This window comes from Heloderma suspectum, chromosome 14 (assembly GCF_057233095.1).
Source record: "Heloderma suspectum isolate Gila_16-S chromosome 14, 16-S_ref, whole genome shotgun sequence".
In the NCBI taxonomy this organism is placed as follows: domain Eukaryota; kingdom Metazoa; phylum Chordata; class Lepidosauria; order Squamata; family Helodermatidae; genus Heloderma; species Heloderma suspectum.
Genome location: NC_139471.1, coordinates 7,868,434 through 7,895,617, shown reverse-complemented (window position 1 = coordinate 7,895,617; position 27,184 = coordinate 7,868,434). Strand labels below are relative to the sequence as shown.

Sequence of the window (27,184 nt, the reverse complement as noted above, 5' to 3'; positions counted from 1 at the left end):
TTTTTTTTTTTTTTTTTAATAGGGGAGGGGTTCAATAGCAGCCCAGGTGGGGCTGATTGGGATTGCAACTACAGAGTGTGGGTTCAACCCATCCCCCTGCATAGGGCCGGGTTTGGAGTTTTTGTTTTAATTTGTAAGGTTATTCATGGACGTTACACTGTATTAATATTGCATGCTGCTATAGGGACTCTGGCCAAAAAGCCAAGATACAAGTCTTCTAAATAATACATGTAATCAATATATAAAGCAACACTGTCACTTCACAGCTTTTATGCTTTATTCGTGGGGTGCTTCCAGATGGAGGATTGCTAACTCAAAAGGCATTGTGCAACTATTCTATTCTTTAACACATTTTTTCTGGTAAGGAAAAAAAGACTGAAGAAGTGGTGAGAAAACCCCAAAAGGCAATGTTGTCTGGGTCTCCTGTAAAACTTGCACGCCATCTAAAGGTGTTTCCAGATGTGCAGTCACACTATAAAGGAGGCAGTGTGACTGCACAGCAAAGGCCTCACCTGGAAGCACCTTTGGTTTGCTCACAAGTTAGTTGATAGGGTCTCCCTACATTTCTTCCCCTCTGAATTGTTCAGAAGGTGCTTCATTATTTACATCAGTGACAAATCTCTTAACACCAGTTATCACTCAAGTCAGAGGGAGAGAGGAAAAAAGATTGTACCCTCTGGCAACAAGCATATAATAGCGACCATACCTTTTTTAAAAATAAATAATCCTAAATTAGTCAGCATCCTCCAAGCAGCTTCATTCTAGCACTTTAAGAGCATTTAGCTTGGCAGCTCAGAATCCATTAGCTGCTTCTGCATTACAGTGCTGTGTTCTTTCCTATTTGTCTTTTTCTTCCTCTTTGGTGTCACTTGTTTCCTGCATGGGATGCAGCCACACACTGGGGACGCAAGCACGGAAGGTCTCCATCTTGCCTGATGAGCACAAGCTTTGCAATAAGCGTGTTTTGTACCACTGTAGAATTTCAGCAAAATTTAAATCTGTGATCTCCTCCTTGTCTCTCCATCTCCCTACCTTCCCAGGAAGGAAACACTTCACATGTAAGTATATGAGTATCGTATTTATTCAGATTAATTATGTGTCTCTTTCCTGTTTAAATATTTTGAGAGCTTTCCTAGGCACAATTTTACCTCTGTAAGATCAACAGAGAAAGGATATCTCTCGCTAGCTCTCGCTCTCAGCTCAAAAGCTCCCTTTCCTGTACCTTTGGATTAACTCCCTTAATCTGTTCCCCAGTTGAGACAAAGTCTTAAGTGTAAGGAGTTCAACTCTTGTTACTCTTTCCTCTCCCTTCCCTCCCTCTGCTGCTTAAACAGAAGATAGTAAGCACGCTGGCACAGGAGGTCTGTATTTTGCTTAATCAATACCTACTGATTAAAAAAAAAAAACAAGCTTCAGACATGATAAAATGTACAAGGCATTACAAGACCCCTTGCAGAGCCTTCTAAAGAAAATATATAAATCTTATCTGAAAGAGGGTATTCCTTCCGTTCCATATCAATGGTTGCTTAGAGCTCATGATTATGTGGCTTAAATTACATACACTGGTGACTTTTGCTGTTATTCCGTGGCTTTTCTTATCAACTGCAGAAATACTGTTGTGCCAGGTAGTTAAATTGAAGTAACATGGACTCAACTTCTTTAGAGAGCAAATGTGATCAAACTAACTTGCATTAGAGAGAGAAAGTGGCCAAGTCCGCCAGTCTCAGGCCCAGAAATGAGCTTTATGGGTTTGGTAATGTTCAAAGAAGAGGCAAGCATTAGAAACCTCCAAATTCTTCTCCAGCTCAGATTAAAATCTGAGATGAAGACATTCAAGTTTGCCCCCAGCTTTGAAGGTCTACACCAGGGAAGGGAAACCTCTGGTTAGGCTGGCCCATCCAATACACAGGGTCTTGGGTGAAGCCCCACTCCCTACTCAAAGTCCCATCCCCTACCTGAAGTGCTTCCACCCCACCCCCCGAGGCTACCAGGAGAGAGAGCAGGAGAGGAATCCCCACCTTATTCTCCAGTCTGTGATTCTCCTATTCCCCTTTCTCTCAATTGGGAGGGTGAGCGGGGTGCTAAGTGCCTCACACATCCTGTGCCCTCCCCCAGTGGGGAAAGGCGCAGAGCAGGTGAAACCTCAGGCTGCTTTGCTGCACAATGGCTTTTCCTCGCCAGCCTGGGAAGCAGAAGCAGGAGTGAAGTCAGCTGCGCACTCAATTGGATCTTGCAGGAGATCCTGCAAGCGCCAGCTACATGTGCAACCAGCTTCACTCATTCTTCCTTTCGTCTCCATGCTGGGAAGGTGAAGGATGAGCAAAGTCGACTCCCGAGCCAAATTGCATCCCGCCTGTTGGAGGGGGCGGGGGCAATCCAGCGCTGGACTAGATATGGTTCCCCACCGCTGGTCTACACCCAGGAAAATAGCTGCTGGGGGATAAATGCCCACCCTGCCCCTACAGGGGACTCTCTTGCCCCAAGTGTCCAATACTGGCATTTACCACCTCACCCCACCACAGCAGCAGCGTTCCCAGGCTCAGACTTCCAAACAGCCCCTATGCAAGCCAGCAGACACAAACCAGCATTGGGCATTGCATGTGAACCAACCCAAAAGAGCGTAAGAACAGCCATGCTGTAGGCCTATTGTCCACTATCCTGTTTCCCACAAGGGCCAATCAGATGCCTCTGGAAAGCCCACAAGCAGGATGAGAGCATACTAACACCCTCCTGCTCATGCTCCCCAGCAACAGGCATTCAGAGGCTGCCCAAAGATTGACAGCTTGAAAATGACACTTCAGTTGGAAGAGAGCATGCAAAGGGTAATGTCACTTACATATAACTGAATAAAGGTACTAGATTACAATTAATAGCTGTCTGTGTCAAAAAGATCCCTCCCAAAAAGGTTAAGACAATTTAAACCCTGGGCAATTTAAGCATTGGCCACTTGTCACTGGAAGCCCAAGTCACTTCTGTGGCAAGGAGCACCTATCCAGTACATAAACTACGCCCTTTCCCAGACAGGGATAGCCTGGCCACTGTAGTCCATATTTAGATTACAGTAATGAGCTTTATGTGGGGCTACCCTTGTGCTTGGTCCGGAAGCTGTAGCTGGTGGAGAACGTGGCAGCCAGGATGCTGAGTGGGGTGCCTGGGCATGTGCATATTATACCAGGCCTTCTCTGTGGGGGCACCCACCTTATAGAATACCCTCCCCCGTGGTATTCAGGAGGTGCCAACTGTGGCATGTTTTGCATGCCTTTTAAGGCCTATCTCTTTACTCAGGCCTTTCCTGATTGTGCTGCCCAGTTTGTTTATTGTTGTGTTTTGAGTTTTTGATTTTAAATGAGTATTTATATTTATTATGATGTTGTATTTTAATGTTTGACGTCATAAGGACTTTGAGATATTTTTAGATATTCTAAGCGGCATATATATTGCCTATGGAAATAAATAAGAACGCAGCTCCTACCTGGAGAATTCCAACCATGCCTCAGCTATCCATCCACTAGTGATGTCCAGGCGGGACTACTGTAACATGCTCTACATGTGGCTCCCTTTAAAGCTTCAGGCGGCAGGAGGTCTCCTGCAGAGCAAGAAGAGGTCTGCATAACAAACACAGGCTACAATCATTTGGCAGAACATAGGTGGCAGAAAGACAGAGGGTGGGTTCAGACAACGTGCTAAGCCATTGCGGGTAAATTCCAGAAGCAACCCACAAAGGGTTAGTGTGTCGGGGGGGGGGGGATTCGCAACCCACAATGGGTTAATTACCCCCATTAAGCCATCCTCATAACCCATGTTCTACAGAATGGTTAGCGTGTCCCATGGTGGCTTACTGTGTCATCTGGCAACCAGACACGGGTTAACGGAGACGCGCACCGAGCGGCCGAAAATGCTGCTGCTGCTCCGCTCAACAGATCTCTTTGGACAGCAACAGATGGAACAGCCACCAGGAACCCTTTTCCATCACAGAGGCCAATAGGATGCAAGGCTGCTGGGCCTGAAGGACTCCAGCGGGGGCATGCCTTGGGATGGGTTAGCAAACAGAACTGCACAGCATGGTTGCGTGTCAGGAGAGCGGCCAGTTCTTTCAGTAACCCTCTCCAGAGAGTGGGTACTGAACCACCATCACTTAGCGCAGAGGCCCCCAACCTTTTTTGGCCTGTGGGCGCACTGGAATCCTGACAAAATGCCATGGGCACCAGTGACAAAATGGCCACCGTGAAGGCATGGCTACTCATAAGATGGCTGCTGTGGAGGGAGGCGTGGCTATTTATAAGATGGCGGGGGGGGGGTTTCAGGTCAGAATGATGACAAGACTGCAAGATAGTAAATTATTTCATAGTTGAACTAACAATAAAAGAGAAATACAAACATCCAAACATTCCTGGCAGAGAAATACAAACATCCATATTTGCCAGCACAACCATAGCATGCATAGAAGGATTAGTGGCATGGATCATCATGCTTTTTATATTGGATGCCCCTCAAGCCAACCTAAAATTACAGATCAAATCGCAGATCTGTGATTTTAAGGTGGTTTGTGGGGTGGGGGATCACATGTAGAAATCATGAGTAAGAGAGTGCCCATTTTTAATCCTAGTGGGAAACTCAACTTTAAAAACAATGAGGCTTGTGCGGCACCATAAAGCAAAGACTACTTAACATGTTAGTACTAACTGGCATAAGCTCTCATGGGCTGTAACCAACTTCAGTCGCATATCCATATCACATAAACACACACACACACACACACACACACAGAGAGAGAGAGAGAGACTGTGAGAGAGAGAGAGAGAGAGATGGGCCCTTGAAGAGTCTTTAAAAACATGATGGTGGAAGGATAGAGCTGAAGCAGGGGAGCCTCTCTGCCACTGGAAAACAGACTGAAGAAGGGGCAGGGGATATCCACAAAAATTGGGGTGGACAGAAGCAAAATTGAGGGAAGTACGGAAACGCCCTAACTTTGCCCACACCACCACCCCACTGAAGCGCCTATCCTGGCACCCACCACCAACAGAAAGGAGCCGGCTGGGCACGCAAGCAGAGAAAGGCTCTGGCTTCCCCCCTCCCCCATAAAAGGCCTCCGCTGCCATGCACCGCAAAGCAAACGGGGCTGGGTTGCGCTGCCAGGGAGCCCAGAAGTACAGCACGCACAATGAACAAAAACAGCGCAGGCGCGTGAGCACGCAGCAAAATCCTTACTTTTGCACATGCTCCCCACATGCACCAAACAACATCCAGAGCGCCAAAGCAAACACAAGGCGGGCGACCATAGGGAAGCATGGGAAATGCCCCCACATCACCACCACCCCAAACACAAAAGCCTACAGGTAAAGCAGCACAGGCAGATGCGAGAAGGTGCTGGAAATTTCATTGCTTTACCCACGCACCCACCCCCAACAAACAAACAGAAGGGCACAGAGGACAAGCACCACACCCCCCAGCACACACGAATAAAAGGGCTGGAGAACAAGCACCACCCCCCTCCCCACAAAAAATGCGGGTAAGAGGGCGAGCAAGCAGGCAGGAAATGACCTCTCTTTGCCTGCCCTCCCCTCTCAGAGACCCCTGCCCGCTTGTTCCCAACCCCATACTGTGAGTCTGCGCTCAAGCGGAACACTTACTTTCCCCGTCCAGCACAGCCACCCGCCACTCACACCTGCTCCTAGCGGCCACAGAATGGGAGTAAGGGCACTGGTTCGTAACCTATGGCCTTGGCCAATCAGAGAGCAAGGGGGCGTGTCAAAGCTGCAAGTGGAGGTCCAAGGACTTAAAATGCGGACAAACCAAGTCCATAGACTTAGAACTATAGAGGGACCAGGAATTCTGCGGTCATGCCTCGTGTACATATAAATCACCTTGAGGGCACCATTAAAGGCCTCATGGGCACACTTGTGCCCTCTGGAGCCCAGCCGGGGCCCCTGCTGCATGGCATTAAGAGTAACTCCTGCACGGTATTGGTCATTTATATAAAACCATTAACCAAGCCCCGCAGCCACGTTGCCTCCTAATTTTTATTGGTATTTCAGTGGTGTCCCATTGCAACCTGGGTGAGTTGCTAGTTGCATTGTATTTATCTGGTGGTAAGGTTCCCCCCCCCCACTTACCACCGGGTAAATTGGTCATCTGTTTTAATCCTGATTGGGAGAGGTGTTCTCCCATGCAATTGAGTCACGCAGCTGGAGTTGCCTTTTAAAGAACAGCTTGTCTTCCCTGCTTTTTCCTGTGGGTTTCAGATCTTAAGTTTAAGATTTCCGATTTACATTCCAAGTGTTGTTTACACATTTTGAAAGATTTGCATATCTTCAGTTTCTGCGAAGTACTTCCCGTATTCACTTTTTGCATAGGGAAAAATTAAATATATAAATAAAACCCTTACTTGCTTTATTTGAAGGAGCTCTTCAACAGTGGACCAGACTGCCTCTGGGGGCGGTGGGCTTGTCTTCACCGGAGGCATTTAAGCAGGGCCTGAATGGCCATGAGTCTGAGATGCTGTAGATGTGGGACGGGCTGTGGCTCACATGCTTTGCATGCAGCAGGTCCCAGGTTCAATCCCTACCATCAAAAGTAGGATCAGGAAAAACTCCTGCCTGAAACCCTGGAGAGCTGTTGCCAGTCAGTGCTGACAGTACTGAGCTAGATGAACCCAGGGTCTGACTCAATGTAAGGTAGCTTCTTTTCTTCCTGTATATCCTGCACTGCATTCAACCAATGACAAGTTTAACACTTCTCTTACAGCAATGTTGTGTTATTTGTGATAACAGTGAACCTCACCTTGCTTGTTTGATTGGATTAGAACTACATTTATCTCACCTGAAATTAATACCTTTGTCCTTTTGGCCAAGTTACTAAAAAAGAGAACTTTAATCCTATGGAGTGATGAGTGAAGAGAACTTCAAAGCTGGCAGAGATGTAACTTGGTGCCCTAGTTAGATGTCACACGCATTTGGGGCTCGCTCAGCAGATTGTGAACGCTACTGACTGCTGGAGTGTTTCCTGGTGGATTTAATGTTCCATCATTACATCTAATCCTTCCAATCCAGTTTACTAAGTAACCCATTGGGTACTGGGGTAAAGAACTCTCCTGGGAGTCCCCAGGAGATTATAATTGGTCTTTCAAATAAGTGGTAATTTGATTCCCTTTTTTCTTTCTTTCCTTTGTAGGCTAATAGAATATTAAACAAGGACAGTAAGACTTTTGCATTGGGCACCTGGCAATGTTAATCTCTGGAAAGAAAGTTGACTCAGCTGCTGGAACCTTCCTTTTTCTCTTCATCTTTCTCTTATCTTTTGCATCATATTACTGGAAGAGAAGCACAATGCAGTATGATATAAATGGAAAAACCAGCCAGCCAAAACCTCACAATCATTCTTGCAGAGGCCAACTTACCAGTGACACTATCACCCAACTCAAAGATAAACACAGCTTTATCGTAGCCCCATATTTTGACAACAGAAATGGAACTCTCATACGTATTATTAGTATTGTTCACTATGAAAAAGTTAAGGAACTTTACTGCTTCTTCTGCTGTCAAAATAGTAACAATACTATGATAGTGCAGGCTAAGATAGATGTTCACAAAGACCGATTTGAATTCCCTTATGGTACAGCAGACTTACTTTGCAAGGAACCACAAAACTGTTATCCACACTACATGTCTATTCATCCTTCCGTTGAACTGGATTTTGCACAACTACCAATTTTTGAAATAAAAAACCGTAATATTGAAAGGTCCTCTCTGGAATTCACAGTGTGCATCTCTACCATGTTTGGAGACTATAATAATGTCTTGCAGTTCATACAGAGTATAGAGATGTATAAAATACTTGGGGCACGGAAAGTGATTATTTATAAGAACAAGTGCAGCCAATTAATGGAGAAAGTCCTAAGATACTATGTCTCTGAAGGGACAATTGAAATTGTCCCCTGGCCCATCAATTTGTACCTTAAGGTTTCATCTTACTGGCATTATTCCATGGATGCCAAAGACATTGGCTACTATGGACAAGTTACAGCCCTGAATGACTGCATCTACCACAACATGTATAGAAGCAAATATGTGTTGCTTATTGATGCTGATGAAATTATTCTCCCCATTAAGGATGGAGACTGGAAATCCCTAATGCAAAGACTTCAGAAGAAAAATCCAGAGACTGGTGTTTTCTTGTTTGAAAACCATGTCTTCCGTAATAATGTGTTCACCTCTACTAGTCCATTCAATTTCTCATCTTGGAGCACTGTGCCTGGGGTAAACATGTTTCAGCATATCTACAAAGAACCTAACAAAAAAGGTGACTTCAACAACAAGAAAATGGTTATTGATCCAAGGAAAGTGATTCAGACATCTGTCCACTCTGTTCTCGAGATGTATGGAGATCATGTGGATGTCTCCAGTGACATTGCCATTAACTTCCATTGCAGAATACCCAAACGTACAGATCTGGATGAGGAATCCCTGATTCGAGACCCAATCCTCTGGAGATATAACACATCTTTGATTGCAAATATTAACCAAGTCTTGCATAAATCCAATATTGTAGCAGCAAATGCCAAGCTATAAACAGATGCCAGAAGTACTCAAATAGGCCAAAAAAGGTTGATGCCTTCATAAAGGGTGCATGCAGAATCAATATATTATATGGCTGAAAGGACTAAAACAGGCTGGAAATATTTTACTAGGAGAAAAAAAACTCTTAAAAGGGAATGATTCTATTTTTTTAGACAGTTCTGTAATATACGTCCTACTTCTGTAATATACCATTTAATATACCAATATTATCCTCTCAGTCCTTTCATTCTCCCTCTGGTCATGAGAGATCCAGCCCAAAATCAAATTTCCCCACAAGCAGCTGATAATATGGATGCAGATGACATCTGCATCTGAGTTGCAATGAAAGATAGGGCCTTTTCAGTTGCAGCACCCAGACTGTGGAAGACCCTACCCAATGAAACCTGATTAGCCCCTTCCTTGATGGCGTTTTGGTAAATAAAAACATTTATTTTTGCTAGGCCTTTGATTTGAGGGGCTGATGTTGTTTTGATCCCCTGAGGTTTATTTTAAGTGGTTCTAGTTCTTAGCTCTCTTTTTCTTATTACATATTGTATTTTATATTTTGGATTTACTGATGCAATGCTATGCACTCTTACTTGGGAATATGTCCCCTCGAACCCGTTGGAACTTACATCTGAGTAAACATGCACAGAATTGCACTCTAACCATACTTAAAGTAGCGGTCATGTGCCCTATTTTTACTAGGACAGGCCTCTGTTTGAAGGCATCCTCTATTTGAGGGCTTTCTAATCCAAGTCTGGTTTGAAGATAAAGAACCATAAGAAGGGAGAGCAGGGGCAGGACTTGAAATTGAAGCCAGCTAGCCACCTCTCTGAAAAGCTGCACCGACCGCTTTTCGGGCCAATGCAGCTCTTCAGAGAACTCAGGTGCCCTGCTAGACAGGCAGCAGCAATGGCAATATGGTGAGTAGGGGGGTAAGTAGGCATTTTGGCATTTGAGACATTGGCAGATGGCAATGGTGGCCAGTGGCAGCATGTATGCTTTCCCATCCCAGGCAGTGGGAGCGTTTGCACCAGTGCAGACTAAAGTGGGGGGCATGACAGGGGCATATAAAAGTTAGGCATGGTGTGGAGAATAACACTAGAACTCATGATCACCCGATGACATGCTTCTTCACACAGCACACAATTAATTTATGGAATTTGTTGCCACAAGGTGGGCTTAGATGGTTTTAAAAGGGGGTTAGATGTCTTGTCAACAGCATAGTAAGTACACTGCCTTGCTCATGCTAAATTCAAGAGCAGGGCAGGGATATTGCCTTCATACAGTACTCGTGGGCTTCCGGGAAGCATCCATGTGGCAATTGTGGGAAACAGAACGCTGGACTAGCTGGACCTTTGGCCTGATCTTGCAGGGGTCTTCTTGTTCCTAACTGGGATTTTTGGAGAGCTGTGATGGATCTTTGTGTAAGCTGGAGGAAAAAAACTAGCAGTCCATAGCATCTGAGTGTGGAAAACAGGTAGCGTTATTGTCAGATTGGCAGGCACCACAAAAAGTTGCAGGCAAATCCAGAGAACCAAAGGCAATTATCAGAACTAGGGAGTTTGCAAAAGTAATGAGGGGCATTAAAATTAATGTGCTTTAAAAACAAAATAACCCTGCAGTGCATATTCCTAAGGTCCCCTTTATATTCATGCCACATTTCAGGTGTCTAGCTTTCACAGTCTTGGATCTATAGCAATGACGGACAGAGACACATCCTCTTTTATGATTATAGATAATCATATGGTTGAAAATTGGCGTGCTATGGTCCATGGGGTCACGAAGAGTCGGACACGACTTAACAACTGAACAACAACAATGGTTAAAATTTGCTCTCTGCCCAGTGCTGAATCACGATGCAAAGTTTGGTTGAAATCAATCAAATGGTACTGAAGCAGTAAATCTTTAAAAAGTTTGATTGGCCACCATTCTGTTTCAAGATGGCAGACAAAACTTTCACTATGCCTAAAACCATCCCAGACAGAGGTAGAGCAAATCCTTTAAGTAACATAACAATCAGATATACAGTTTCCGAGTCCATCGAGCACATACAAACATTTCCTTTTATATGTATTAGAAAAAGATTAGAAGATTAGATTAGAAGATTTGATCTGAAGATTAGAATATACATCAGGGATGGCATAGTCTATTTGACGGTCTCTTTCCTTACGAACCTCCTGGAATGTAAGATGTAGGTCTGAGGTCTTACTCCAGATACCTTCAGAGGTCAGGTGGATGGCAACCAGGACAGAGATCTTTTAGATGCCTGGCAGGGCTGGCCCAAGAGAATTTGCTGCCTGAGTCAAAGCAAATGGTGTGTACCCCCACCCCACAAAGTCAAGGTGCATATTAGTACCCAATGCCAGCCAAGTTATTTTAGCACACGAGCCATAAAAACCCACAATCACCTCTCTGGCAGTAAAAATACCTTAACCACAAAGCCAGTGACCTAGTTCACATGACACAACAGCCCACCATGGCTTAATTTAACCATGGTAGTTGCCGCATGGTGCCGGGGTGCCTCTGGGCGCCATTTTTACATAGCACCCGTAGGCACCCGGCTTGCTGCGACTTGTGGTGTGCGAGAACCCAGGTGGCAGGGGTTGTTTCAGGGTTAGACACGATGGGACTTGCAGTCCAACATATCTGGAGGGCACCAGGTTGGGAAAGGCTGCTATACACACTTGCCTAGGAGTATGTCCTGTTGAACTCGTTGGGACTTGCTTCTGAGCAGACGTGCTTAGGGTTGCACCCCAAGGGCACAATCCTATGCACGTTTCGACAGAAAAAAGCCCTACAACTCCCAGCTCTCAGTCTACTAAAGGCAGCAATCTTGTGCACACCTTCCCCGGAGTAAGCTGCAATGAGCTAAATGGGGCGTACTTTAGAGTAGGTGTGCTCAGGCTTCCTCTATAATTTGACCTTTGGAGGAGAGCTTTTCCCCAAGGTCACATCTCTTCCCATTCCCCCACAAACCGCCTTCACCCGCGCTGGGGAAAGAAAACTGGGTGAAGAAAGTCAAGACTGCAGTCCAGGCTGAAGGAGAGAAAAGGGAAAAAAATCCCCTCACGATGCCACTGAGGGGACGATTCCTCCCTTCCCGCCTTTTTTGGGCGCTGCGTGTGCAGGGCAGAGTCGACAGGGGGCGCAAGAGGCCTCAGACCCCTGGAAGGGCCGACTGAGCTGTGGGGAGGGGAAGGCGGGAAATCCCCCCCCCCCAAAATAAAGGACCGTTATGAGCTGTGGGGAGGGGAAGGCGGGATATTCCCCCCCCCAAAAAATAAACGACCGTTATCCTCCCCCGACTGAGCTGTGGGGAGGGGAAGGCGGGAAATCCCCCCCCCCAAAAATAAAGGACCGTTATGAGCTGTGGGGAGGGGAAGGCGGGATATTTCCCCCCCAAAAAATAAACGACCGTTATCCTCCCCCGACTGAGCTGTGGGGAGGGGAAGGCGGGAAATCCCCCCCCAAAAATAAATGACCGTTATGAGCTGTGGGGAGGGGAAGGTGGGATATTTCCCCCCCCAAAAATAAACGACCGTTATCCTCCCCCGACTGAGCTGTGGGGAGGGGAAGGCGGGAAACCCCCCCCCCAAAAAATAAATGACCGTTATGAGCTGTGGGGAGGGGAAGGTGGGATATTTCCCCCCCCAAAAATAAACGACCGTTATCCTCCCCCGACTGAGCTGTGGGGAGGGGAAGGCGGGAAACCCCCCCCCAAAATAAAGGACCGTTATGAGCTGTGGGGAGGGGAAGGCGGGATATTTCCCCCCCAAAAAATAAACGACCGTTATCCTCCCCCGACTGAGCTGTGGGGAGGGGAAGGCGGGAAACCCCCCCCCAAAATAAATGACTGTTATGAGCTGTGGGGAGGGGAAGGCGGGATATTTCCCCCCAAAAAAATAAACGACCGTTATCCTCCCCCGACTGAGCTGTGGGGAGGGGAAGGCGGGAAACCCCCCCCCCCAAATAAATGACCGTTATGAGCTGTGGGCCTTCTTAAATGAACAATGCAAAGAAATCGAGGAAAACAACAGAATGGGAAAGACTAGAGATCTCTTCAAGAAAATTGGAGATCTCAAGGGAACGTTTTGTGCAAAGACGGGCATGATAAAGGACAAAGAAGGCAGGGACCTAACAGAAGCAGATGAGATTAAGAAGAGGTGGCAAGAATACACAGAAGAACTATACAGGAAAGATCTGAATGTCCCTGATAGCCATGATAGTGCGGTCACTGAACTTGAGCCGGACATCCTCGAGAGTGAAGTCAAGTGGGCCTTAGGAAGCATTAGTAACAACAAAGCTAGCGGAGATGACAGTATTCCAGCCGAGCTATTTAAAATCCTAAAAGATGATGCTGTTAAAGTGCTGCATTCAATATGCCAACAAATCTGGAACACTCAACAGTGGCCACAAGACTGGAAAAGGTCAGTTTACATTCCAATTCCAAAGAAGGGCAACGCCAAAGAGTGTTCAAACTACCGCACAATTGCGCTCATTTCACATGCCAGCAAGGTGATGCTCAAAATCCTACAAGCTAGGCTTCAGCAGTATGCGAACCGAGAACTACCGGAAGTACAAGCTGGGTTTCGAAGAGGCAGAGGAACTAGAGATCAAATCGCCAACATTCGCTGCATCATGGAGAAAGCAAGAGAATTCCAGAAAAACGTCTATTTCTGCTTCATTGACTACGCTAAAGCCTTTGATTGTGTGGATCACAACAAACTGTGGCAAATTCTGAAAGTGATGGGAGTACCAGACCACCTTACCTGTCTCCTGAGAAACCTGTACGAGGGTCAAGAAGCAACAGTAAGAACCAGACATGGAACAACCGATTGGTTCAAAATTGGGAAAGGAGTACGACAAGGCTGCATATTGTCACCCTGCTTATTTAACTTATATGCAGAGTACATCATGAGAAATGCCGGGTTGGATGAATCAGAGGTCGGAATTAAGATTGCCGGGAGAATTATCAACAACCTCCGATATGCAGACGATACCACCCTAATGGCAGAAAGCGAAGAGGATCTCAAGAGCCTCTTGTTGAGGGTGAAAGAGGAGAGTGCAAAAGCTGGTTTGAAACTCAACATTAAAAAAACGAAGATCATGGCATCTGGCCCCATCACTTCCTGGCATATAGAAGGGGAAGAAATGGAAGCAGTGACAGATTTTACTTTCTTGGGCTCCAAGATCACCGCAGACGGTGACTGTAGCCATGAAATTAAAAGACGCTTGCTCCTTGGGAGGAAAGCTATGGCCAACCTAGACAGCATAGTAAGAAGCAGAGACATCACCTTGCCGACAAAGGTCCGTCTAATCAAAGCTATGGTTTTCCCAGTAGTAATGTATGGCTGTGAGAGCTGGACTATAAGAAGGCTGAGCGCCGAAGAATTGATGCTTTCGAACTGTGGTGCTGGAGAAGACTCTTACGAGTCCCCTGGACTGCAAGGAGGTCAAATCAGTCCATCCTAAAGGAAATCAACCCTGAGTGCTCATTGGAAGGACAGATAATGAAGCTGAAGCTCCAATATTTTGGCCACCTAATGCGAAGAGAAAACTCCCTGGAAAAGACCCTGATGCTGGGAAAGACTGAAGGCAAAAGGAGAAGGGGACGGCAGAGGATGAGATGGCTAGATAGCATCACGGATGCAATGAATATGAACTTGAGCACGCTCCGGGAGAGAGTGCAGGACAGGAAGGCCTGGCGTGCTATGGTCCATGGGGTCACGAAGAGTCGGACACGACTGAACGACTGAACAACAAATGAGCTGTGGGGAGGGGAAGGCGGGATATTTCCCCCCCAAAAAATAAACGACCGTTATCCTCTCCCGACTGAGCTGTGGGGAGGGGAAGGCGGGATATTTCCCCCCCCCAAATAAATGACCGTTATGAGCTGTGGGGAGGGGAAGGCGGGATATTTCCCCCCCAAAATAAATGACCGTTATCCTCTCCCGACTGAGCTGTGGGGAGGGGGATATTCCCCCCCAAAAATAAATGACCGTTATGAGCTGTGGGGAGGGGAAGGCGGGATATTTCCCCCCCAAAAAATAAACGACCGTTATCCTCCCCCGACTGAGCTGTGGGGAGGGGAAGGCGGGATATTTCCCCCCAAAAAATAAATGACCGTTATGAGCTGTGGGGAGGGGAAGGCGGGATATTTCCCCCCCCAAAAAATAAACGACCGTTATCCTCCCCTGACTGAGCTGTGGGGAGGGGAAGGCGGGATTTTATTTTATTTTTTTCAAAAATAAACCGTTATCCTCCCCTGACTGAGCTGTGGGGAGGGGAAGGCGGGATTCCCCCCCCCCAAAAAAATAAACGACAGCTATCCTCCCCTCACCAATAAATTCTGTTGGGGGTGAGGGGGGAGTGAGCTATAATTCATCATTTCATTGATATGCCTCTTTCCCACAAAAGGTGCCCAAAGCGGCTGGCAACACCACTAAATCCCGCCATTTAGAGGCCAAGGACACTCCTCCTTTTTGAGGTGTGCTTGTGGAGAGATCACCACCCTCCATAACTGGAAGGGGAAGACCCCGCCCTGTATATTAGGGTTGGGGGAACTGAACTCACAGCCCATGTGGAGGAAAGACCCCCCCCATAGTAATGAAGGGGAGAGGGGCACCCACTAGCGTGGGGGGTGGCTATGGTAACCCTTCATATTAAAAGAGCTGGGGGATGCTATTTAAAAAGAGGAAAGGATAGAAAGCATATATGAAGAGGGTAGAAACGATGTATGAAGAGGGCCGGGGGGCAGGGCGGGGTATGAGAACATAAAAAGAGCCATGCTGGATCAGACCAAGGGCCCATTTTGTGAACCGCCCTGAGAACTTCGGCTATTGGGCGGTATAGAAATGAAAATAAATCTAGTCCAGCTTCTGTTCACACAATGGCCAACCAGCTGTCTACCAGGAAACCACAAGCAGGGCATGAGTGCAACAGCACCTTCCCACCCATGTTCCCAGCAACTGGTGTGCATAGACATACTGCCTCTGATACTGGAGATATCCAGTATCTGATACTGCCTCTGATACTTAAGAGATGAGGATGGAACAACCCCCACCCCACCCCCAATTTGTAGGGTAGGGCGGTTGTTTCTCACAGGCTGGGAGGGAAAAGGAGAGTAACTCCATATTAGAATGGATGGGATAACTTATGACAAAGTGGAGGAGAGGAATGACTCCTGTATTAGTGGGGGGGGGGGTTAGCTCCCTGCCCCTCCCTCATTAGAAATTAAAAGGAGAGTAACTCCACATTGTTATTTGCAGGGTTGAGGGAGCTCATCTACAAGGTTTGGAAGGGGTACCTCTTAGGGATGGTGGAGGTTTTTTTGTCTTTATCTCTGTCCTTTACTAGGAGAAAGCATATCCCCACATTGTCGGGGAGGGAGGAGCTGATGAAAAAAATGAAGAGGACTCATTTATAGGGGCTAGAAATTTTATGTTCTTCTTAGTAGTAAGAGAAAGGAGTGAAATGGGAGTGGGGCAAGCTGATCTCAAGGGGAGGAAGTAACTCATGAGTAGGGAATAGGGAGCTCATGACATATACACATTGAGGAAGATATTACATATGTGTGTGTGAGCTGATCATACACTTGTATATGTTGGGTAGAAGGGAGGTATGCCTGTTATTAATGGAGCTGTGAGTTGATGGGTTGCACGGGGAGAATGAAGACAGTAGCAATCCTGGACTAGACGGACAAAGTCTGACTTGCTCCATTTCATTAATAGGGTGATGAAGCTTGTAATCACTATTGTGGCGGAAGTGTTGGTGTGAACCTCTGAATAGATTGACATCCCCACCATTCACACACACAAGGCAAGGTTTGGGATTTGAGAGCTGATGTAAATTTAAAAGGGCTGGGGTAGCTGATTACCCTTCACTTACAAAAGGGTTAAGGTTGCTAACATCGAGATAACGTTAATGCTTATCTGGCTGACTTTCTCCTTAATCTGGATGTACATCTGAAATTGGCTTTCAAATATACATGCAGCCTGTGACTGTGCAGAAAGCTTCCACATGCCCACACAAGCACTCAAAGCCCCCTAGCTTCAGCCTGCTAGGTGGGAAGGCAGCTTAAGGATGCTGTACCCAGAACCTCTTGAACTGGGAGCTTTTATGGTGCTTCCAGATGGGGCTTTTGTTGGGCAATTTCACTTCCTCGTTTATGGAATGTTATGGAGTGTCCAGGCAATTTATAACATGTTTTCATACCGCTTCTTGCATGTTTTTTCTCTCCACAAAAAATATTTTAAGGAAGAAAAGATGAATAGCTACACAATGGCCTGGTTGGCACATAATGCTAACTCATGGTATGGGTTGTTGAATCCGGGCTTAAACTGTGGGTTGTCAGTATGTGCGACCCCAGAACTGTAAGTTGTTCATAGGTTGTTTTGCCAGGCTAGAGAGGTGGTGGGCAAGAGCAGTAAAAAAAAAACCAACCAGCTGCTCTACATGCCAGTATTACTACACTGCAAAGGCATTTGGGATACAGGGAAGAAATTGGTGAAGGGGATGGAATTGGAAACAAACAACTCAGGGTTTGAAAAACCAACCACAGTTTGTTCAATCATCTGCCAGACAAATCCTGAGTAGGGCAAGAAAGCATGGGTTAAATGAATCATGGGTTAGCATTATGTAGGGATGGCAGAGAATTTAAAAGGCAACTCCAGCTGTGTGACTCAATTGCTTTTGAATCCGGCCCCCTGGAGTCCGTGGCGGAATGGCCCCCGCCACCCCAGGGAATCCCCCCAGGAGGGACCTACCTGGTGGCGGATGCAGCTCCAGCGCCATTTGCGTCCCTACGCTAGCCCATGATGGGGGATGCCATTTGCATCCCTGCTTTAGCCGTGATAGGCTATGTATCTATTTACATAGCTTATCACGGGCTAGCGTAGGGACGCAAATGGCGTCCCCTACGCAGGACGCCATTTACGTCCACAGCAGCCCGGCAGCGGGTGGAGGCCCCACTGCGGGTCGGCCTGGCCGGCGTCTCTGTGGACTGGCCGCAGGGCAGAGCTGGCCGGGCAGGATTCCGGGGGGGAGGACTGGACCGGATCGCCTCCCCTTACCTGCGGACCCCAGCGGAGCCAGGTAAGTGGGGTTTCGTACACGCCTAGCGTTATGTGCAAACCAAACCAGGCCTGTTGACCGGTAGTGCTAGGAGCCCTCTGTCTGGAAGCACCCTTGGTTAAAGTTTCATGGCTGTCAGTTTTCATGAGTCGGATGAATTTTTGCAGCTATTTAAAGCTACTCATGACATCACTTCAGGGAGTATGTAGATCTGGGTATTGAGGTCCTAAACCATTATTCAAGTACTAAAAGGCTTAAAGTGCACATATTATCTGGAAAACTGGATTACTTTGATTACTCAGAAAATGAACTGTTACAGAGAAGTTGTTTGAGAGCACTTATTGCACTGGCCATGCCCCCATGACCATCTCTTTGGGAAGTACTGTTCATAATCTCCTGTGCAGAATTTTTGCCTGGTTTTTAATATACAGTGGTTTATGTTGTTTATTTGTTGTTTGTTTGCAGCATCCTGCCCAGGTTACAACAACGTTGTACATGCCTCAAGGGACAAGGAGATAATTTGTACCCAGCAAAACCTCAGGGTCAGTAGCACCTTTGTCTCTTTCTTCTATTTCTGTCCCTATATGTGGAACAGCCTCTTCCTCTCTGTTTGCAGGCTGCTTCTCTGTTTTCCTCCTCCAAGTCTCTTCTCAGGATGTACTTCTTTAGCAAAGCCTAACCTCACCTTAACTGGCTCTTTGTGTGATTTGCTCTTACAACATCACTATTTGCTCATTCATTTACTGCCTCCCACATCCCATTCAATTGAGCTAACATTGCACATAAACCTTCTAAGCCAGAAGTCTCCAATGCAGTGCCCATAGCACCACTGCACTGGCAAGGCCAGGCTGAGGTGCCCGCCAAGTTATTCCCCCACTCTGCAAGTAAATGGAGTAATTTCTCTATTCACTTGTACAGGGGCAACAGGGTCCTTGGCAGGGGGTGACTTTCCCCACCCACAGCCAGTTTTGGGCACAGGGTTTTTTGCCTCATGGAAATGAATGGAGAAATTGCTCCATTCATTTGGATGGGAAAGGGGGGAGAGAGAAAGAAAGAGGGAGGGAGAGAGAGAGAGAGGGAGTGTGTAAAGAGGAGAGAGGGAAAGAAAGAAGCAAGAGAGAGGTGTCAGAGAGAGAAAGAAAAGCCAGAGATAAAATAGAATGGAATCATAGAATAGTAGGGTTGGAAGGGACCTATAAACCTCCTGCTCAATGCAGGAATCTAAGTCAAAGCATCCCTGACAGATGGCTGTCAAGCTTCATCTTGAAGATAGAAGGAAGGAGAGGAAGAAAGAAAGAGGAGCCAGCAAGTGAAAGAAAGAAAGAAAGAAAGAAAGAAAGAAAGAAAGAAAGCCAGAGAGAGAGAAGAGAAAAGAGCCAGAGGGGGAGAGAAGCTAGTGTGAGTAGCATACACAGGGTGCACGTTCATGCACACACACAACACAAACATATAAGGGAGGCGCTCCCAACCTTTTTGTGATTGGCCCCCCACCTGCCTACAGTAGCCAATTCGAGATCATACCCAGGGCACTTTTTCAACATGCCAAATGTGCCCAAAGGCCCCAAAAGGAGAGCTGTGTTCTAGGATTTGTACAGAACCTACAGTGTTGGGGCTAAATAAATGCATGGTGGAAGTAGCAGTAGTAGTACTTCTAGTTCAGAAACTACCTGGTTTTTAAAAGAAAGCAATTAAGTTGGGACTGCTTATTTATTTTTAATAATTTTACTAACAAAAGGCAATTGTAAATATACCATCATGTTGTCCAGTTTTTAATTACTCAAGATCTGAAGACCTTGTAAAGCATATTTCTTTGTAAAAAAAAAAAGAAATTATGTCCTGATTTTAGATAGGTGAATAATAAAACATTCTGTTTTTACCTCTTTTTCAAAAAATCTTATAGGTAATCTGTTGCAACGTCAAAAGTAGGAGATGCCACGCTATAGAAGAAAGACATATGTGGCACTGGTCTTTCTACTAATTCTGTCCTTAAAAATGTACTACTGGCTGATGCCACACTTTATCCCACTGTCAGTTAAACAGTCGATTGAACCCTGCAAAGGTGAGATTGTCAAAGATACAATCACAGCATTAGAATATAATAAAACATTCATCATTTCATCATATCATGATAACAGGCAACAAAACATAACTCGTGTGATTGCGATAGTGCGCTACAAGAAGGTAGAGGATCTTTATTGCTGGTTTTGCTGTAGTCGTGATGGCCTTATCTCCATAGTGAAGGCAACTGTAGACATTCACTCAGAGAGGCTTGGATTTCCTGTTGGTACAGCAGATATAGTGTGCTTGGAACCCAAAAACTGCTCTCCAAAATATGTGTCAATTCATATGTCACCCAGAGGAAATGTTGACAAGCTACCAAGGTTTGAAATTAAAAACCGTGTGCCCAGGGATTCCTTTTCTGCTGAATTCACTCTTTGTCTCCCTGTGATGTTTGGAAACTACAACAATGTCTTACAGTTCATACAAAGCATGGAAATGTATAAAATCCTTGGTGCAGAGAAGGCATTGATCTACGTGCACAATTGCAGTCAACTGATGGAGCAAGTCTTGAAATTTTATGTTGCAGAAGGCACTGTTGAGATTATACCCTGGCCAATTCTTTCATATGTTAATGTATCTTCTTTCTGGTACTCTTATCAGGATTGGCACTATGGAAAAAACACAGTCCTAAATGATTGCATCTACCGCAATATGTACAAAAGCAAATATGTGGTTCTTAATGACATTGGTGAAATTATCCTACCCATTAAACATCTCAGTTGGAAAACAATGATAAGCAGCCTTGAAGATCAAAATCCAGGAACAGAAATCTTCTTTTTTGAGAATCATTTCTTTCCCCAGAGTGTATTTTCCTCTATTGATGTAGTCAACATTTCATTCTGGAAAATTGTCCCAGGAGCTAACATACTGCAGCATATTTACAGAGAGCCCAATGAACTATGGATCAATAATTTTAGAAAAATGATTGTTAATCCAAGGAAAGTGGTTCAGACTTCAGTCCACTCCATTCTCAAGAGTTATAGTAGAACTCTGGAAGTTCCCAGAGACATTGCAATTCTTTACAATTGCAGAGAACACAATGAAAAAGAAATCCCTGAAAAATATCTCATTAGGGACACAGCAATATGGAGGTTCAATGTGTCTTTGATTAACAAAGTTAATGAAACACTTAAAAAACAATTCCTTAGAAAGAGTTCCAACTCCAGTTGGGACAAATTCTTGGGAATCGTTGCAAATCTATTTTGAAATAGACAGCTCTGTTTTTACATGTACAAAAATGATTACTGACAAAATGCTATTCATGTAGAATTCTAATTTTCGTAGCTTAAACAAACAAGAGTCAAGCAGCCAGTACATTATACTAGACTTTTATAAACTATAAATGGAAAATCAGAGAGGGCAAAGAGCTATTATTGTGCTTTTTGCATCATACATTGAACAAAAAACCAATTTCAGAACCAGTTTCAGAAAATATAAGGATTGATTCAGAGGTGCATTTTTCTTTTCTAGCCACCATGCACCAGGAATCAAGTGGAACTGGTTTGTCCAAAAGGGTCTGATGCACTGACTGTGGAATTCACTGTGAATTGGACTCTCAGACATACAGGTCAGCCTGATTCCCAATGTGCAGCATGCAAAAGTCAACATGTATTGACGGGAGACTGTGCTGTCACAGCATGATCAGTTGTTTTTGGGGTGGGGTCAGACCACCGGTCTGATATGTGTTGATGTTCTTTTCAGGATTTTTCAGAACGCCAGCTGTCAACCTAGTCATCATTTTGCTTTCATGCTTTCACAGTCCAGTAGTCATGCGGGGGTCATAGGCCACGTTCCCTCTGAAGAATCCTAGCTTATCGCGCATGCGCAGTGCGCAGGTGCATACCGCCCATTCACTTGTGCTTGGCTCCTGCTGCCAGTGGAAGCAGCTACAGTAACCAAGAACTCAGCAGGAGGAAAAAGCTTAGCGTTACATTCAGACATGGACTCCTGGCTTGTTGCTCTCAAACGTGACAAGAACCATAAGACAACTTCAAACTCTGGCTTCAGACATTGGCTTGTTAGGGGAGCAACAAATCAGGAGTCCCAGCTTAGATGTAACACTAAGGGTTTTCTTTTCCTCCTGATGAGTTTCTGGTTACTGCAGTCACTCCTGTTGATAGGAGGAGCCAAGCAGGAGCAATCAGGCAGCAAGCACTCCCACACTGCTCGTGAATGATAAGCCAAGTTTTCCAAAATCGTCCATATCGTTCTGTGTGAACGCGACCATAGTATCACACCAAAAAGTGACTTCCTTCAGATCGGTCTATAGCCTCTAAAAAGCTAAATGTCTCTTCTTAAAAAAAGAATCCAAGGGTTGCTTTACAATTTAGATATAAATTACGGAATATATCTTGACAGAAAACATTTTAGATTTCTTAACTAAGAGATCTAAGTTATTCAGTGTTTGCAGCTTGACTGTAGCAAATTGATGGCACAGCATCTTCCTATTCTGATATTTTCTCCAGTTTGGTGGGCAGTCAATTCATCTTGTCCATTCTCAGGGGATCAACTGTTGCATGTGAATAGCTATGAAGTGTTGGGAGGTAATAACTACAGCAACTTCTTAGATAGTAGTTAGTTCTCAGGACTCTGCGGTTGATTACTCTTCCACAACTCTGTGGAAGAGTAATGGAAAAGGCACCAGTACTGTCACGAGAAAGTCTAAGGGATACATACATATATACACATACACTTACACACATAAAGAATGGGATTTTCAATGCTCTGTAATAATGCCATAGCAGGGATCACTTTAATATTGGATTCTGACAAGTATAAGCTAGTAAAGCTTGTTTTAAAATGCAACTTTACATAAAAATGTCTATTTTTCAGTTCCAATTAATGTTGATCTATATTAGCCTTACCCAGCCTGTGCCCTTCAGATGTTTTGGATTACAGCTCCCAGGATGCTTGACCATTGGCCGTGATGGCTGGGGCTTATAGGTGTTGAAGTCCAAAATATCTAGAGGCACCAGATTGGGGAAGGCTGTATTACAGAATTTATGAAAATTATATGCAGTACAACTGCCAGTTTTTAGTTATTTCTTAGAACATTTATATCCTTCTTTTCCATCTGACCTCCAAGACAACTCACATGTTATTATAATGGTCTACAAGTGCTATACCTACAAAGGCATTAAAGTATATGTGGCATGGCTGAGATGCATCATTTTCTTGAAAGGATATTTGTTCAGTTTGCATTGGATTTCATGTTTGACTCTTATTAATTCACTGGAATTATTGTAATCTGTACAGAACAGTTTGGGAGATTTTTCAGATTCCTGATCTTCTTTCAACATAACTGCACATACATGTATGGATGTATTTACATAAAATATACATCACGCGTATACGTTGTCTTAACTGCATCATATAATCTATTGACTCAGTAGGCATGTGTAGATTTGTTTCCTTGCCACAGGACAGGTTTTCTTGGACCTTGTGAAAGTTTGTGATAAACGTATCTCACTATATTTAGCAGGTTCTGCATTTTAGGACAAGGCGGTATTGTGTTTTCCATAAAAAGGTACACTTTCGGGGGGAAATGTAACTATTTTAAAACTGCTAAATGTAGAGAATGTAATTCCACAATTAGAAATGATTAAACCAAATGTTTAAACTTGTATGTTGAATAAAGTTGTTATTCTTAGGAACTGTTCTTGAAAGTAAGTTAGTTCTCCAGTCATTAGTTTTTATTGTCTGTTCACTGGAGTTACACACCTGTGTGAGCATATCTAAATTATAGAAACCTCTACCCCTCTCACAGAATTACAGTTCCCAGAGGACCCTTGGCAACAAAAAAGAATTGTCAAACCAATTCAAGCCTGTAATTGGAGATATTCCTCTAACAGCGTAGCAGCGGTGGAGTAGAGAATCACAAACTAGGCTCATAGGACTGAGTGAAGGAGGCCATCTAACTCTGGTGCCTGTATAGCAACAGCCATTGGCCCTACATGGCTAGGATAGTGCACAGCAGAATGGTGGTTCTCAAGCCAGAAGGAAGTCATCCTATAATTACATCCTGGCGGTGCAAAAGTCCCTGACACACTCAACAGTGCTGGATAACAATCCCCCCGCCCCGCCCAAGCATTGGGGTGCATTCTACTGTATGGTCCATGATCCTACCGGCTGTCCAACTCACAGCCACAGTTCCCAGCTTAGATAAGGCAGACACAGGGCCAAACTAGGTAAGATGCCAATCATGCAATTATTAATTGTATTATTGGGTTTTTAAAAGTAAATTGCAGCCAAGGTGGGGTGGAGGGTCCAATCTAGATCAGGAACCTGGTGGAAGGGGTAGTGAGTTACCTTTTGTCCCCCACTGCAGTCCTAATCCAGATTGATCCCCTCACAACTGTAATTCACATTTGGGAAAAAGCTCCCATTGGAAGATGCCCCATGCTGACACCAGCCATGGGAGAACAGGCATCTTTCAGCTTTACAACTTGGTGTGCTGGGCAAGGACTATGGATGGAGAAACCTATCAGTTAAATTCAATAGGTACAATTATTTCTAGCATGGAGAGGACCATTTTGTTCCTGCTTGCCATGTAGCTATTAAGAATGAGGAGTCTGTCAGGATAAAAAGAGGCAGCACTCTCGGTTGCTGCCACAAACATCTGGAAGTGGAACACCCTTCAGTTACTCCATCCAGGATCATGTGGTGCAAACTGCTCCTATAGGTCCCTGGAGATATTCCAGGAAAGAAACTAGTGTAAATGCCATAATGCGTTTCCCTGAAGAGGTGTAGTCAGGGAAAGCACAAGCTTTCTCATCTCATAGTCTATTTGCCTTGATTGATCTGCAAATGGAGTTGCCAGGTTGCAGCCTGAAGATCTGCATTGGTACCTTTTAAATTTCCCAGTGCAGCAGGAAATGAGGCAGTTGTGGCCTTCCTATCATTGGTCCCTTTATCCCACCTACAAGATTCCACATGTACTGACTGGGTAGGTAGGGGAGCAATGGTGCATTCAGGGCAGGACTTTGGCAGACATCCAGGGGCCAACTAAGCAAGATTAGCAAGGCTGGCTTGCCTCATTTTGAAAAGGGCCCCTGTTAAGGCCATTCAGTCCAGATCCTAACATTACCTAACCACACGACTGAGGGACAGGATGACCAGCAGATGAAGACAGGATGTTCCAGCATGCAGTATGGCTTGGGAACTCACTGGAGTCATTCCTGTTGCAAAGATAGGGTAGAGACCCTCCCAGCCCCCTGCAGTTTGAGTTTGTTATACGGAGAGGCTGAACATGGACACTGAAGGTTACAAACGGATAGACAGATACGCAAGGTCACACAGTCCAAATCACTGAGATAAAGGGTCTTTTGGATATAACTAGGTGGTCACTTACCTATCGCCAAAAAAGAGGATGTGTATTTGCACATGCTAATTACTATAATTTACATAGAAAAACCTATGGGGAAGACTATGGTGGGAGTGGTGTTAATAGCAACATACCAAACCATGGAAGTGGTATTTGACTTATTCATGCTCTGACAACTTCCGGACTAGATTACTGCAATGTGCTGTAAGTGGGGCTTAAATTATTCTTTTGAAATTGTAAATCTTGCTTTATCTTTATTAATGAGCTCAGTGAAGCAAACCTATTAAATCATAAAAACAATGAAATATTAGAAATGTTATTTTTTAAACAAGAACCCCACCCGCTAAAGTGACCTGCAGCAGCAGGAGGTAAGCAAAAAAGACAGCAATAATCAGCCAAAGAAAAAACAGCGTAATAGAAAACCATCTAAATTATTTCAGCTGATACAGAATGCAGAGCCCCATTTCTCAAAATGACCTACATATCCTATTACAGTATGGTTACAGTTAAGATAAGCAAATGCTTAAGACTTATACAGTCCATTTAGAAGTGTAAAAATTATATTTAGCAACAAAGTAGAATACCTGCTATCTCCTACAGTCACTCAGGAGCACTAAAAAATCTTCCCCATCTTTCCCCCCTGCATAAGAAAAAAAAAAAAAGAACAAACACCCAAGAACGAGCATATTTCAAAAATATTTTCTGGATCAGAAACATGGCAAATTATTCTTCAGTCTTCAAATCTGTTCCTAAAAGATTTGTTTGAAGCATGAGATTTTCAGCTAATAGCTTACTTTTTGGAATTGCTCATCCAAATATTGTTACTCATTAAAAAGAACAAGAAAGGTGGAATGTGAGAAAATCCTAGGACACAACAGAGAATCCAAACTTTTTCAGCAGGAGCATGATGTAAAAGTTAAAGCTTGCTGGAATAACAAGTTCAGCAAGTCCCTGTGGAAAATAGATTAGTATCTGCTGCTCTTTGAAGGGAAGATGGACTGAAATTCCCCAGATGATAGCAATGTTGACCTGGGACGAAAAAAATTAAGGAGGATCCAGGGCAGGCATGAGCTGTCGAAACATCACCAGGTGATGACACACAGGCCCTGCCTCATCCTCTTACCATGTGTTCATTAGCACAGCTGTACAGTCCCTACATGCAGAAACACTGTACAGGGGGTCAGAACCCTACAAAAAGCAAGCCCCCATCCCCAACTACGCATCATAGCTTACACACGTACCATGTGTAAATACATGAATAGGGACTGTAAAAATAGCCCAGTGAACACATATAGGTTGGGATGAATTTCATCAAAGCATAAATGCTGAAGGCGGACATCAGTCCAATCCCTGAGTAGCTGCAGACAAGAGTGTTTATTAGATCAAAAGCACAGAAGGAAGGAATGGGTGTGAATATTTCCTTATCTCTCCAAGAAAAGCCAGATCTTCTGGTCTTCCAGGGGTTATGACATTAGCAGACCGGCTGTCTACATGACAGGCAGGCTAGCCTTTTACGGCATCTCTTTAAAAGAGACAGAGAGACGGTAAATAAAAAAATTGTTACTAAAAGGAAAGTGTTGTTGTTTTTTAAACCCAATGACATGGCTCTTTCTTTCTTTGTATAACAAATATAAACCACTGAACTAAAACATTCTTTAAGTGAAAATCCAGGTAAGTGCAGAACCAATGAAGCCCCAGCAGCGTAGTAGTACATTTTCAAGCACAGGAGCTCATCATGACAGCCTCCATACCCCCCCCCCGGGGGGGGGAGGGAGAGAGAGAGAGACACTTGCTCTGATTTTCAGTCTAACAACACTCTGGTTAAAAACTCCATCATAAAATACAGCCATCCAAATCAAACATTCAACCCACTAATAAATCTCACGATTAAATTTACAAAGCATGACTACAATCCTACACAGAGTTACCGGGGAATAAACTCCGTTGACCTGATTAGTGCTTGCTTCTGATTGGATAAATTTGACTTATAAAACACATTGAGCTTTATCAAAAGATCTCCAGCCAGCTGCAATGCAACTTTGAGGTTCCAATTAGAAATGCAAGCAACCCTGCAAAGAAGTGTTCCCATTTAAACTTCTAGTAATGGAGGAATGCCAGAAATGCAAGCAACCCTGCAAAGAAGTGTTCCCATTTAAACTTCTAGTAA

General features: G+C 44.7%; 3 protein-coding genes across 4 annotated transcripts in view; 2 read left to right on the top strand and 1 right to left on the bottom strand.

Moving 5' to 3' along the window:
• The window catches only part of FBXW2 (F-box and WD repeat domain containing 2), a 77,052-nt gene that overhangs the window by 18,583 nt on the left and 31,285 nt on the right, over positions 1–27,184 (bottom strand). The window contains exon 8 of the transcript XR_014785976.1: positions 3,473–3,586. The gene's annotated coding sequence lies outside the window, so the exon portion shown is untranslated. The remainder of the gene's footprint in view (positions 1–3,472; positions 3,587–27,184) is intronic.
• Positions 894–8,773, top strand: LOC146335661 (uncharacterized). 2 transcript variants are annotated; one of them, XM_084821519.1, is made up of 2 exons: positions 894–1,058; positions 7,171–8,773. In XM_084821519.1, exon 2 carries the CDS (start codon positions 7,224–7,226, stop codon positions 8,565–8,567), a length of 1,344 nt encoding a protein of 447 aa, XP_084677645.1. In that variant the 5' UTR covers positions 894–1,058; positions 7,171–7,223; the 3' UTR covers positions 8,568–8,773. The 2 variants fall into 2 exon arrangements, with proteins under 2 accessions (XP_084677645.1, XP_084677646.1); XM_084821520.1 differs by lacking the exon at positions 894–1,058 and adding an exon at positions 5,773–6,056.
• LOC146335660 (uncharacterized) lies at positions 19,335–23,311 on the top strand. Its single transcript, XM_084821518.1, has one exon. It carries the CDS (start codon positions 19,563–19,565, stop codon positions 20,898–20,900), a length of 1,338 nt encoding a protein of 445 aa, XP_084677644.1. The 5' UTR covers positions 19,335–19,562; the 3' UTR covers positions 20,901–23,311.